This window comes from Oryza brachyantha, chromosome 5, assembly GCF_000231095.2.
Source record: "Oryza brachyantha chromosome 5, ObraRS2, whole genome shotgun sequence".
NCBI lineage: Eukaryota > Viridiplantae > Streptophyta > Magnoliopsida > Poales > Poaceae > Oryza > Oryza brachyantha.
The window spans coordinates 19,575,147-19,589,013 of record NC_023167.2 but is presented as its reverse complement, the minus strand read 5'-3'; the positions used below and the strand labels follow the sequence as shown (position 1 = coordinate 19,589,013).

Below are 13,867 nucleotides of genomic sequence, written 5' to 3'. Positions count from 1 at the left end.
ATACTAATCTATTTTATATTTTTTAATAATTAATAATTAATTAATCATGTACTAATATATTACTACGTTTTTCGTGCCGAATAACTAACACATCTTCCACCCCAAACAAACGCAGCCTATAAGAATCGACTTACCAAAGAGGAAGATAGAATTGAGACAGCACAAAAAATTTAAAGCAATCTGAATCGGTCAGGTCCAAGTAACTGTTAAAAGATAAATAAATTGTCTCATAAAGTTAGTGCCTATCTTTTTCGCTTATATTAAACATAAGTAAAACAACTTATTAATAATTAAAAAAATAAGTATGGGTAAAACTTTTATAGTGATCTAAAACCAAATGATAGAAAATAAACTATGGTTAAAAAAATCTCAAAATTAATTTCAGTATATAAATTTTAAAAATTAAATTTTAGATTATAAGCATAAATTTTGGGGGAAGGATGAGATGGTGTATCTAAGAGCTCCAAGCGCACTCTCGTATTGTCTAAATCCCTAACAACCAAATTACCGGATCATCTGCTTTTCCACCAAGCCATTAAATTAAACCGAACTCTCCTCATGATTTATCTTATGTTAGATACATACCACGCCATCAATCCTAAAATATACCCTTTTAGCTACGAAATTAGAACTAATCGAGTAACCCATCAAACACTGCAAGAAATCCCGAATAATCGACCAGAGTCAACCCCCACACTCGAGTGGGAAAAAGAAAACCAAAGATTCAAAATCGTTCGCCTGAACCAGACTCTTTTCGTACAAAATAACTTTATTTTTTTACTTATCACACGCCAACCAAAATAAGAAGAAAGATAAAAGACTAAAAATACCCTTCACCTTATCAAATCATAATACAATTATTTTCTACTTTATCTATTATCAATGCATTTATTACTTACTTAATAAACTCAAATACAATAATTACTTTAAAAAACTTACTTTTAAATAAACTAAAGTATCTAAAAATCAGTAGGACCGAGTAGCAGCGACCAGTGTGCATTCGTACCGGAGGAGCAGGAAGAAAGACCAAGCACGACACACGCGAAAACCAGAGAAAAGGTAAAAAAAGGGAAACGAGAAGGAAAAAAAAGGAAAGGAGCCCCACCAAACGCCGCAACAACCACCACCACGCCCCCGTCGACCAGACCAAACCAAACCAAACCAAACCAACCGCTGCTGCTGCTGCTGCGCCCGCGTCTCCGATCCCGCTCCGGCCTCCCTCGGCGACCGCGACCAGCCACCGATCCCATCCCACACCACCCGCCGCGGTTGCTTCAGATCTCCTCTTCCCCCCGCCGCGGCGCCAACCCCCTCCTCCCTCTCCAATTCCGCCATTGCGGTGCGTGAGGTGAGGGGGTGGGGGTTGCAGTATATAAGCCCTATCCCCATCACCCTCCCCGCGCCCGCTCCCCCCATTCCGCGCGCCCGCCATGACCTGCTCCTGACTGCCGCTGACCCCGCGGATCTCGTCTGCTCCAAGCTTCGTTGCATCTGGATCTCGACCCCTCCGCGGAATGGAGGTCTTCGGCCCCGTCACGCCCGGCCAGGTAGGGGCGCGACCTTTGCTGCTTATTGCTCGCCGTTGCCTTGCTGGTTTCCTCTCCCGTTTCGATTTCGCTTTCGTCCGGCCCAATTCGGCGAGAGTACGCGCAGCGTTCCTTGTTCCGACGGCCGCGCTGGTCGTGAGCATGAATCCGGCAAAACGGGGTGCGGCTTGTCGGTGTCCGGTGGTAGCACGAACAACTTGGTCGAGGTTTTCATGGCATTTTTTTAAAGGTTTCTTCCTCCTGGGTTCGCGAGAGAATTGAATTGCGTGCTTACTAAGTTGCACTCGCCACATGTCCGCTCACCTAACCACTTCGGTGGTCTTCCGTTCTGTCCCCTTAGTCGAGGTGTCTTAGTTTCCAAGCTACTGGTAGTACTATTTAGTTTCACTGTCGCATGGCTCGCAAAATTGATTCGGAGTTTTGATGCCCAGTAGAGGTTATGACTTGTGAATGTTGTGAAGGGGATTGTTCTCTAGAGTAGTAGTACTACACTTGTGTGTGTAATTCTGTATGAGTGATCAAGTCCATTTCTGCTTCATCATATATGACAATGTGGCTTAAAATTTATAATCTGAATTTTAGTCTTGGCGACAGTACTTAACTAAAACAAATGAACTAGCCGATCAATACCATTAGACCAAAAGAACACCATATCGAATCAGCTGTGACGGGATATAGCAATGTTTCTTCCCTTCTGTCCTTCCCTGAATACAATATAGATCAAAAACTGGGGAGTTGGATCTGAGTGTGGCTACAACGCCTACTCAAGTAACTAAATGTTGAATTGTTTGTTTTTGATTGGATGCTTTGGACAAACATCGCTGCTAGTTAAGCTCATTGCCTGGCTCTACCATGGACTAACTTAAACTCAATGTTTTCCCTTTTTGCAGGTGTCGTTTTTGCTGGGTCTTTTCCCTGTCCTCATTGGATGGGTTTATTCCGAAATCCTAGAATACAGGAAATCTTTATCGTATGGAAAAGTGTAAGATTTCTTTTCAGATACTTTAGTTTTACTTAGCTTAGGGAGTTAGTTGTTGACACCGTATAGTGTATATATGGATATTCGATGCCAACTTCCCACCACTGCTCCTAATAATTCAATATTTTTACCAGAGTTTTCGCTATGCAACTGGCATGGCAGATCTTCCTTCATAGAAATGTTGAAAAATCCATGGCCTAATTGCCCCCCTATTTGGGCATTCTTTTCATCTGCAGTCACTCAGATGCCAATTTGGAGAGCGAGACTATTAAGGAAGATGATAAGGCTGTATTACTTGAAGGGGGGCAGTCAAAATCACCATCTACAAAGCTCCGGAACATGTCTACCAAAGCAAATTTAATACGGTACTGTCTGAATGCGTAATGCGGTACAGTTTTTAGGAATGTAGGACATGCCATTTCAGATAAATGATATCTCAATGTGGTTGTGAGTTGCAGGTTTATAACAATGGATGAGTCTTTTCTGCTTGAAAACCGTGGTATACTGAGAGCCATGTAAGTCTGTTCAGAACAACCTCTATCCACTCCAGACTTCCAGGCTAAGAGATGACCTTTGTTTCTCATGCGCCCTTTAACTTCTTTCAGGGCCGAATTTGGTGTTGTTCTGGTCTATTTTTACATTTGTGACCGGACAAATATATTTCCAGAAAGCAAAAAGGTAACCATGTTTCTCCTGTTTCTTACCTTGACAGTCTCAATGATGGATTATGTGATAATGGAAACCGCAACATGTAGCTTTTGGCTAAATTGTAAATTTGTAATGGTAGCATGTTTCCCATCCCTGGGGATATTTCTTACTGGTTTCATGACCTGCTGTTTCTTGTTTCATCGTTGTTTCTCCAGCAATTAATATCTGCAAGCTATAGGGACCTTTTTATATCATACTTTTCAGTTTGGGCTTATCGCTAAAATAAGCTAGAAGCAGTGAGCCAAGGGCCAAATAGGTGACATATCTGTAGCCTATCTAGTTTTCTGACTGGCTTAAGCTTTTCACCCTCAATTCAGAATTTGTAGCCAATGGATGTGGGCATGCATGGGCGGATCTAGAGTATATTGAGTGGGGTCCTAGGACCCCACTCAAATTTAATACTTAGTGTATTATTATCATGTAATTAAGTAAAAATTTTTTTTAGCACACTAACAATTCTAATAAGGTGCCCCCACTCAATTTTTGGGCTAGCTCCGCCACTGTGGGCATGTGGCTGGTAGAAGGGCAATAGTTTATAAGTTGTGTCTGGCTTTCAAACTTTTAGATTTATGTAATAAGTTACAATTCTGGGATAGACCCCAGCCAAATAATCACTATATGCTGTTCATGTCTCGGTGTTCTTTTACTTACATGCTAATCTTTGTGTTCGTTTTGGCAGAGCTACAACCGCGACTTGTTTCTGTTTCTGTACATTCTTTTTATCATAGCATCGGCACTTACTTCACTTAAGAAGCATAATGAAAAATCAGCTTTTACTGGAAAGTCGATACTCTATCTTAATCGCCACCAAACTGAGGAATGGAAAGGGTGGATGCAGGTCAGTGACTTTACTTCACAGCTTCTGTTCTTTTGGTAAATGTGATTTTAGTTATTTGTTATCCTATCGCTAGAGTTTCTTGGAGGTTGTGGTTGTAAAGAAAATACCAATGCAACCATTGGCCATTTATCCTTTCAGTTTTGTACACCTAAGCAATGTATTGATGTTAGTTCAGTGATTCTGCCATCACATGCCATAAAAATAGTTTTTTGTGCTTTTACTTGCATTCCTTTATACCTTTCTAATATCGAGAAAGTAGACAAAGGACCAAAATAATGGGTTGCAGTCCTTTTCTTGTTTTAGTAGGCATTGAGTTAGGAAAAAATATTCTGGCTATTGTCTATACTACTTAAAAGTGAAGTTGTTCGTCCTCTTCTCCACCTCACGTCACACAAAAACTATCGCTTCCATAAAAACCAGAAAAAAAAATCAAGTGGTTTGTTAAAAAAATGTTTCTTTTCTCTATGGGCCTGCACATCATCAGTTGTATGGTATGGGTCTGTTGTAAGATATGGGCATACTACTAGTATATCCAAAATTCCCTCTCAGTTTTACATTTATGTCAATAGAATGCTTTTATTTCGTGAAGCACTGTATGTTACAGCAATTTCTTGCCTCAGAAATATCCGACTACTGTGGTGGCATTTCATTCTTACTGTTGTCTTATGCAACCCTATTAGTGCCTGTATTTTGGCCATAAGTCTGTTCTAATTATTAAATCTGCCTTTCCAGGTCTTGTTTCTGATGTACCACTATTTCGCTGCCACAGAAATATACAATGCAATTCGTGTGTTCATCGCTGCCTATGTCTGGATGACTGGATTCGGGAATTTCTCATATTATTATATTAAGAAAGATTTTAGCATTGCAAGATTTGCACAGGTGTCCATCTCACCTCATCCTGTTTCTTACTCGTCTTTTTGTCACCATTGTTGAAATACTAAAGATCATATTTGAAATGCAGATGATGTGGAGATTAAATTTCTTTGTGGCTTTCTGTTGCATTGTCCTTGACAATGATTACATGCTGTATTATATCTGTCCGATGCACACGTTATTTACTTTGATGGTATACGGATCGCTTGGTCTGTTTAACAAGCACAATGAGAAACCATCTGTCATGGCTATTAAGCTTGCTTGCTGCTGCTTGACTGTCATTTTGATATGGGAAATTCCTGGGGTATTTGAACTTTTATGGGCCCCCTTTACATTCCTTCTAGGTGAGTTATTCTTGCATTTTTTTTAGATCATTATTCTTGTTAGCCATGGATAGAATTTTACATCATTTTTCTTTCAATTACAGGATATAAAGATCCAGAGCCTTCAAAGGCAAACTTACCCCTCTTGCATGAGTGGCATTTCCGATCTGGCCTTGATCGATACATATGGATTATTGGAATGATTTATGCTTACTTCCACCCTAATGTAAGTAATTCAGTTTTGGATCTGCATTCCCTCCCTTTGAAACTGTGTGAATGGGCATCATGTTTTTGGGGTTCCTCTGATATATCTCTTCCTGTGGAGTCTTTCTTATATATACAAAAAAATACTGGTGATACATTGAAATACTCACTCATAAGATATCTCTTATTTTAAGAATTTATTCCTTGTTTATATATGCTAATGTAGCGTGGATTCCCCTGTCTGAAATAGGTTGAACGATGGATGGAAAAGCTGGAAGAATCAGAGACTAAGGTTAGACTGTTTATCAAGGGAACCATTGTGACTCTTTCTTTGATGGTAAGTCGCATCCATCTTGTATCTATTCGCTGACTTTCTATATATATGTCGAGATGATGTACTTCCTTTGTTCTACCAACTAGATTGCTTTTAAGCCACAATGGTTTTAAACTCCAAATTCTGCACTAACTAGGACTTCTGTTCCTTCTTGTAGGTTGGCTATCTATGGTATGAATATATCTACAAGCTAGACAAAATCACATACAACAAGTACCATCCCTACACGTCATGGATTCCTATCACGTATGTATAAAATACAGTATCGTTGTTAATATGGCAATTGGTAGTTTTTTTTTTCTTTTATGCAGCTGACACAGCACTATTGTTTTACAGAGTTTATATCTGCCTCCGCAACTTCACCCAGCAGTTGAGGTGTTCCTCTCTGGCTCTTCTCACGTAAGCACCCCATACATTGATGGTTCAAGCATTTACTTCCTTTGCTTTCTCTGCCACTAAAAATTTACTCTATTTTTTCAATAGTTGGCTTGGCAAGATCACACTAGAGACGTACATTTCCCAGATTCATATTTGGCTCAGGTATGGGACTGAATTGTTTCAGCTTGTATTATTTTTCTTTTAATTGCTTAATGCATCTCTAGTCCAGTAACCAGTCATGTATCACATGTTAAATGTATGGGCAGAACCATGAATGGAAAACAAAAGTAATTTGAGTCATTTGACACGAGCTGTGTTGAAGCTGGGAGAGCGTAACCTTGCTTCTTACCTAATTGGTTTAACACGTGATACTTTTGGCTAAGTTAGAATGTTTTCTTGTTTTGTGAAAGATGTATTCCACAGCTATGCACAGGGACTATGACATTGCCGCCAAACATTAAAACCATATGTTTCTACTTTCGAAGAGAATTCAGAATCGAAAAAAGCACAGGAAATGGAATTTATGGAATATAGTAGTTATCAAAACTTTCTTTACAGCAGATGCATTTCTTTTTAATATGAAGTATGTGTAGGATTTGTTGCCAGTGTCCAAAATTTTCATCTACTGTGAACAATATTTTGAACTTGAAGATATTGGAGCCTTCCTCGATGCTGATTCCATTTTTACAGGTCTAGCATGCCAAATGGGCAACCAAAATGGCTTCTGTCTTTTATACCAGATTATCCATTGCTTAACTTCATGCTTACTACAGCGATCTATCTTCTTGTAAGTTTACCAAACCCAGATGCATTTTCACCCAAAATATAATCGTTGAAGATATTAATTCCGTGATGCATAATGCAGCTTTCACACCGGGTGTTTGAGATCGTAGGCGTACTGAAGGGAGCTTTTATTCCCAGTAGAGACGACAATCGGCTATATCAAAATTTTATTGCAGGGATCGCCATCTCTGTATGCCTGTATTTCTGCTCACTTATTCTTCTGAAAATTTCTGTATAGGTAAACAGCTGGAACCTACTATATATACTCCTGGCTTTCACATAGCCAGTCTCTTAGTTTCTTCAGTAATTGTTTCCTCGTAATTACAGGTAGTCGAGAGTTACCAAGTAAATGTAAATGACCTTAATAGAAAGGTCGCTCCTGCAAATTGTGTTCTTGGTATATCTGGTTGTAAGATGTTCAGCTCAGGTCTCAATTCCATTTTGCATTAGGTAAAGATGCAGTTCCCATGAAGGCCCTGCTAATCTTCATTTTGGGAGGATCTAGGTATTAGCAGTCCAACAAATTTTGTTTTTCCCTTTACTCCATTCATGGAACACTGTACACAGTTAGCAAACTCGTCCATTCTTTGGAGGTTGTAACGGCTTTCCGAAGTTGATACAAAAGTGTAAGAAGAAATCTCCCCCCAAAAAAGCACTGTAACATGTTTGTCACAGTTTGTGTATGTACTATACAGAATCATACAAGGAAGGGGTTTCCCTCTTGTAAAACAAAATATAAAGGGCAAGCTCCAATCCTTTTTGTTTGTCCTCATATGCATGGAAAGCACGGTATCATATTTGGTTTATCCACCCCCACTACCATCGTACACTGAACTTTCTGGTGGGAGAAGCTTCAGCTACTTGAGGCTCTAATTGATTGACGACCTGTGTGCTTTTGGACCAGCTAATGATCATGCTGTGAAGTGGGAGTACAGATCCAGCTCTGCAACTCTCGGAAACTTTGGAACTTTCTTTCAGTTGTACTCGTTAGAGTATGTACAATAACGGACTATGAGCCAGCTATAAACATATTTTAATGAGGTGAGAGGATATAGAAAAGCAGTGAATTACATATTTAACTTAATATGTATATGATAGGTGAGACAAAATAATATATGTTATATAGACAGCTATCATATAAATTGGCTGCTATTATAGTAAAGATTTACTATAGATGACAACAGGGCAATAACCGTTAATCGATGCGAAGCCGTACGTGGAGACTAGCTGGATGCATGTGCCCAACGCTGGTGGGGTAATGGACCAAAGGGCAGAATGCCATAATGCGGCCTCAGCCGCTAGTTTTGAGGGACCAAGAGAGACCACCGGCGGCGCCCGCCGCCGCGCCGCACGACGGCCGGGACAGTAGGTTGGTCCATCGGAACGGGATGGCTGCCTTGGCGTTGGCGCCCACACTGCCCACCGGTGGTTGCCCAACTGCGAGGTAGGAGCGCGTGCCAAACAATTACTCCTTGTTTCTGCATGCGTAAACAACATTTTTGCAGCCATCGACCTGGTTAAAATACTCCTCCTGGTACAAACATATTTGGGTCAATGTATTCACGAGGAAAATAGCATGCAAGAAGTCACTGTCAGATTAATTAGCGGGTTTTGATGAATCTGTGTGATGAAATGGCCGGTGAGTTCTGTGGTGGTAGTAGTGGCGTGTGGGTCCAAATCAATAAATCATGGAAGTGGTATAAACTAGAGATCACCAGAAAACAGCAGATAAAATGACCTTATGATTTTGGCATCCATCCAACGAAGGAATGAAATATCTGCAAAGCTGACGAATTAACGAAGCATCAAACACGTACCTAACGCAAAAACTAATCACTTCTCACGTTAAACTTCTCCATTAAATAACGCTCGCCGCGCGCATTATTGCCACCAATCACAAGCTCTCCCATACTTGCAAGCTAGGCTCCACGTCCCACCAATGGAGGCTCCTCTCCTCCTCCCCCTCGCCACCGCCTCCTCCTCCTCCTCCGCCGCCGCCGCGGAGTCTCCCTCTTCTTCCCCTTCCAACGCCAGCATCGTCGCCCGCGTCGTGGCCGTTCTCGCTGTTGCTTCTGTCTCGCTGTTCGCGCAGCACGAGGCCTCGAGGGGCTTCCACATCGACGTCGTCAACGCCGCGCCGCGCGACACCGTCGCTGGCCGGCGGTTCGACCTCTTCTTCGTGTCCAATGGCAGGGCCGAGCGCGTCCTCCACTACGCCAGCCGCGGCGTGGAGGAGGCGCTCTTCCCGGACGCGTCGTTCCCGCGCAAGCGGGTCACCCGTGTCACCGTCAAGATGGCAGGCCACAACCTCACCGGCGACGACGGGGCGGTGGCCGCCGCCTCCGTCGACGGTGTGGCTCCCGGGGAGTACGTCATTTCACTGAGCCCCGGGCTCATGTACAGCACCAGCGACAAGGCCGCCGACGCCGTGGCGGCCGCGGTGCGCCGCGCCGTGGCGCGCATGTGGTTGTGGGACGGCCGCGGCGCCGCTCCGGCTCGCGTCACGGAGGCCATGGTGGACTACCTCGCCTCCGGCGCCAACGCCAACGCCATCGAGGCCTCGCCGGCGGCGGACGACAACGACGCGCCGCAGTGCATGTCGGCGCGGTTCCTTACCCACCTGGAGCGCCGCCGCGGCGGGTTCGTGGCGCGGCTGAACCGGGCAATGAGGGACCGGTGGAGCGACGCCGCCGTGGACGCAGCCCTCGGCGTGCCCGCCCGCCCGGCCTGCGCCGCGTACCGCGCGGCGGCGGCGGCGGCGCTGACTCAGCAGCAACCACCGGCCGCGCTGGCTGGCTCCACGTCAGCCGGCGACGATGATTCCAGGGTGGCAATGTGAGGCCGCCGCAACCGCAACGCAAGCGAAGGCAAGGGGCATTTTGGGTAAACCACCACGCATCCACGCGCGTCACGTCCCGTGTAATTAATCCGCCATTAGCGACGATAATTAAGTACAGGGTGGGTCATTACCTCGCCTCTAATCGTGGTTGAAGCCGGATTACCGGTCGCTGTCACGCTATTTTGTATATGTAATTATCACGGGTTAATCGAATTAAATTAACCCTGTCCGTCCTTGTAAATGATTAATAAATTTATAGTGTGTGATGCTACCAGCAGATTTTGTGGTGATCGGTGATGATACGAGAAGCTTCGAGAGGCAAAAATAATCTGAGACCAACACAAAAACAAAGCGAGGGCTCAATCATTCCACATCGCTTTCGTCCGTTCGCATTCGCAGTTGCTGCTGCTTTGAGCTAGTGTTTCATGGATGAACCAGCAAGAACAGGTGAAGATATTATCTTGGACATGAAAAATAATCAAATCAAGGTTCGAGGCTGCAGTGTTATGGCTGTCTTGTCCATGTGGTTGCCCACATCTGGACAGATGGACGATTTGCATCTGCTTGTCCAGCTCCATTCCAGCAGCAGGAGCAGAGGATTTTGTTAAGGGTGACAGGCTTGCCTAAATCGGTGAAACGTGCAGTTGCTTTTCGGAGAATGTTTGCGTATTCAGCAACATGTGAGTTTTGTTTGTAATTTGCACTCTAACAAACCAGTAACATGGGGCTGCTCTTTTCTGCAGCTTGTGTTTAATTTAGGACCAGTTTTGAATGGTTCTGTACTTCTATTCTACCCCGTGCAGCTCGCAGATTGCATGTCAGTAGTACTCCTCTGAATATGTAATGGCACCGCAAATTCAGAAGGAAAAAGAGTCTACTGGGAAAAGAAAATTGGTACTCTAGATGAGGAGTCTTCAAGAAAGAAGAGAATTCAGTGAAAATTCATCATCTTAAATAACAAAAGAAGATATATTAAATTCATCATACTGAGCAAATTTATCACCTTAAATAACAAAAGTGTTTGTTAAGTCATAAGCGTATATTCCAGACAAAAAATCAGTGATGGAGATTTCTGAAGCTAGCGACGTCGCCGACGTGAAATCTTTGGAAAATCACCTGGGGTTAATCATGGATGCTCTTGTCTTTTCTCTAGTTGCCACACAAACTCATGGCTGCCATTGTCTTCCAGAGGCAAATCTTGACTAAAATCAATGGATCTCCACATGTATGGGTCCCATTTTGTTCATCAATCAGTCAGGCAGTTAAATGCTTTGGCTGGAGCAGGAAGATTGCTGGGCCCTTGTACATCTTGGATCACAAAAACCAATGCTTAACTGTCTGCAGTTTCATCACATATTTCTGCAGTCTTGTCTTGGAACAAAACCACTTGTTTGCTGTCGACGATTGCTTGGTTTGCTCATATTCTGGTGTTTGGTTTTTGATTCGGTCGCCGGATCTTTCATCTTTGCTTGTGGACATGGCTTTTGTGTCCTTAATATATATGTTTTTGATGTGATTTTTGTCCATGATTCAGTAAAGGAAGCTACAATGGAATAAGGTATCGGCATTATTGTGTGAGGATGATGCGATTAGCTAAATGAAGTCTTCAAAACATAACAAAATGAATTATTAAGTTGGAGGCTACAGATAATAATTCTCTTAAAGAGAAACTACAGAGAATTAAGATACTCGCATTATTGCAAAGTGACAGAAGTATCGCTGGAAATTATTGAATTTAGAAGTTGCCATTTGCCAAGTAGACCTGGTACCATTCGAGCTCGTTGCTCTTCTTCAGAACTCAGAATATCGGTCAAGTTCTTTTGATAACAGGTGGTCTATGGAACTGGCAGCTTACATTTGCAAGATTGCAATACCCAGATAGATTGTGAACTCGGATTTAAGTTCAAATTCACATTCAAATTCTGCAATCTCTTCTTCCTGCTCATCTGTCATCTTACTCACACAGATTATAGACCTTTGGGCCTTAGGGAGTCAGCCTTTCTCAATTCTGATCACTGAAATTGGATATGAACAGTGCGGATTCAGCCCAAAGTGTACTTGTGGTTTTCACTGTCTTATCTTTCTCTCATTTTCCAATCTCTCAGCATGTCTTTTGTAAGTTATAAAAGTTATATTTTTGTGATAAATCTATTATATATATAAAGTAACAGAAAAAGGAGCCACCATGTTTACGGGCTAGAAAATCTCACGTTAATCGAAGAAAAATAAGAAAAGGAAAGAAAAGATAATGATTTTTTATCAGATAAGGACTTTTTTTTGAATCGGACACTGTGCCTATCGTCCGTATAGTATAACTTCCTCCGTAGATCATCTGTCCCGCGCACTAAAAAACCAAATCAATATTTTTAGGTGCTGCCGTTTCCGTTTGATTTCCTTTTTCCAGCGCTTTCCTTTTTTTAGCCGCGTCCGTTTTGAACTCAGCAATGCAATAAAGCACATGCATTTGATAGAAATAGAGATTCATAATCATAAATAAACAAAAGTAAAAAATAGTGAATATATAAATACATTTTAGATTAATCTGAATTTTGGATTAAAAATTAAAATATTAGTATTATTTAAAGAGTCCATCTAAAAATATCTTTTAAAACATATAATATTTTGGTTAAAAAATTAATATGAAGAGAAAGATTTTGCTTAGAAATACAATTTAAAAGTATCTAAAATTTTGATTTACAAAAAAAATAATATTGTACATAGAGAAGTTTATGTAGGAGTAAGTTTAGGCAATAATTAGATTTAGATTAAAAACATAATTAACTTTGAAGAAGAGTTAGTGTAGAAATAATTTAGAAACATCTAAAATTCGGATTAAAAATTAGTAATATTAAGATTGTAAGTCCGTGTCTTAAGTTCATATTGATGTAATTATTATTGAGAAAAAATTCATATGTATGAATACAATTTAGAAATATTTTAAAACCAACAAAAATAAGTAATATTGATCGAAAAGTCAATATTTTACCTATATGAACTTAACAGGACGAACATAGCTAGAAATTCATAGAATTCACATGTTAACCGAGAAGTTTTGATGACTATGGGGATAAATGATACAATATCAATATCTTTTTTACGCTGAAACATAAAAATTATATATCCTATTGTGTGAAAAGTTATAATCATGCTAGCAGCGCAATATGCGCAGGCCACCATACTAGTTACTATTAAAGCTATAGTTTTTGGACACAAACCCTTAAGTTTATAGTTTCATAATAGTTTGATCAAAATTTTGTGGAATTTACTCTTAAAACTTAGGTGTTTGTATCAATGATATATACCATTGGATCCGAATTTTGATGGTGCGGATATTATATTACGAGTGAAGTGCACCAGCGGTCTCTAAATTTGTGTGCATATGTCATCTAGGTCTCTAAACTCTCAAAATGCATTTTTGGGTTCTCGAATTTGTCCGGGGGTGTCATATAGGTCCAAACGGGCTTCGACCCGCTCCATCCGCTAACGTGGCATGCAACTGTGGCGCCTATGAGAAGGAAGAGAAAAAAATAAGGAGGAGAGAGATACTGACATGTGGGACCAACATGGTCGTAACAACACGTAAGTGCCACTATTGCATGTCACGTTAGCGGATGGAGCGGGTCGAAGCCCGTTTGGACCTATATGACACCTCTGGACAAGTTCGAGAACCTAAAAATACATTTTGAGAGTTCAGGGACCTAGATGACACATGCACACAAATTTAGAGACCGTTGGTGCACTTCACTCTTATATTATTATATGACGTCGCTAAAGTGCAGTTGCAGTGTGGTGCGGATAATGTCTTAAATCTCCCCTTTTTTCTTATTCTTATGTTCACGTCTATAAAAACTTTTATTCCTCTTAATAATGTAATGGTACGCGAAAAAAACTCGAAGCAATCATCGCCTCCATCTTCTCCTGCCTGCAGGTTGCTGCAGCACAAGGGACTGATCTGAAAATGTGTCTGACTAGTGACTACTAGCAATAGCAGTGGAACGAAACAGGGTCTTATCTACAAAATATATATGAACAACTAATAGCCTAATAACACTCCCTTG

The 13,867-nt window shown here is 41.4% G+C and overlaps 2 protein-coding genes across 2 annotated transcripts; both read left to right on the top strand.

The window, feature by feature from the left end:
• The first annotated feature begins 1,160 nt into the window (after positions 1-1,160).
• On the top strand, positions 1,161-7,425 carry LOC102715306 (protein REDUCED WALL ACETYLATION 3-like). The gene is made up of 16 exons (XM_006654781.3): positions 1,161-1,547; positions 2,438-2,529; positions 2,763-2,891; positions 2,985-3,041; positions 3,132-3,204; positions 3,914-4,072; positions 4,805-4,954; positions 5,037-5,292; positions 5,376-5,497; positions 5,726-5,812; positions 5,967-6,055; positions 6,146-6,208; positions 6,293-6,349; positions 6,878-6,974; positions 7,053-7,208; positions 7,298-7,425. Exons 1-15 carry the CDS (start codon positions 1,515-1,517, stop codon positions 7,206-7,208), a joined length of 1,620 nt encoding a protein of 539 aa, XP_006654844.1. The 5' UTR covers positions 1,161-1,514; the 3' UTR covers positions 7,298-7,425.
• A 1,442-nt stretch (positions 7,426-8,867) lies between these two features.
• On the top strand, positions 8,868-10,552 carry LOC102721084. The gene has a single exon (XM_040524478.1). It carries the CDS (start codon positions 8,910-8,912, stop codon positions 9,807-9,809), a length of 900 nt encoding a protein of 299 aa, XP_040380412.1. The 5' UTR covers positions 8,868-8,909; the 3' UTR covers positions 9,810-10,552.
• The last annotated feature ends 3,315 nt before the right edge of the window (positions 10,553-13,867 follow it).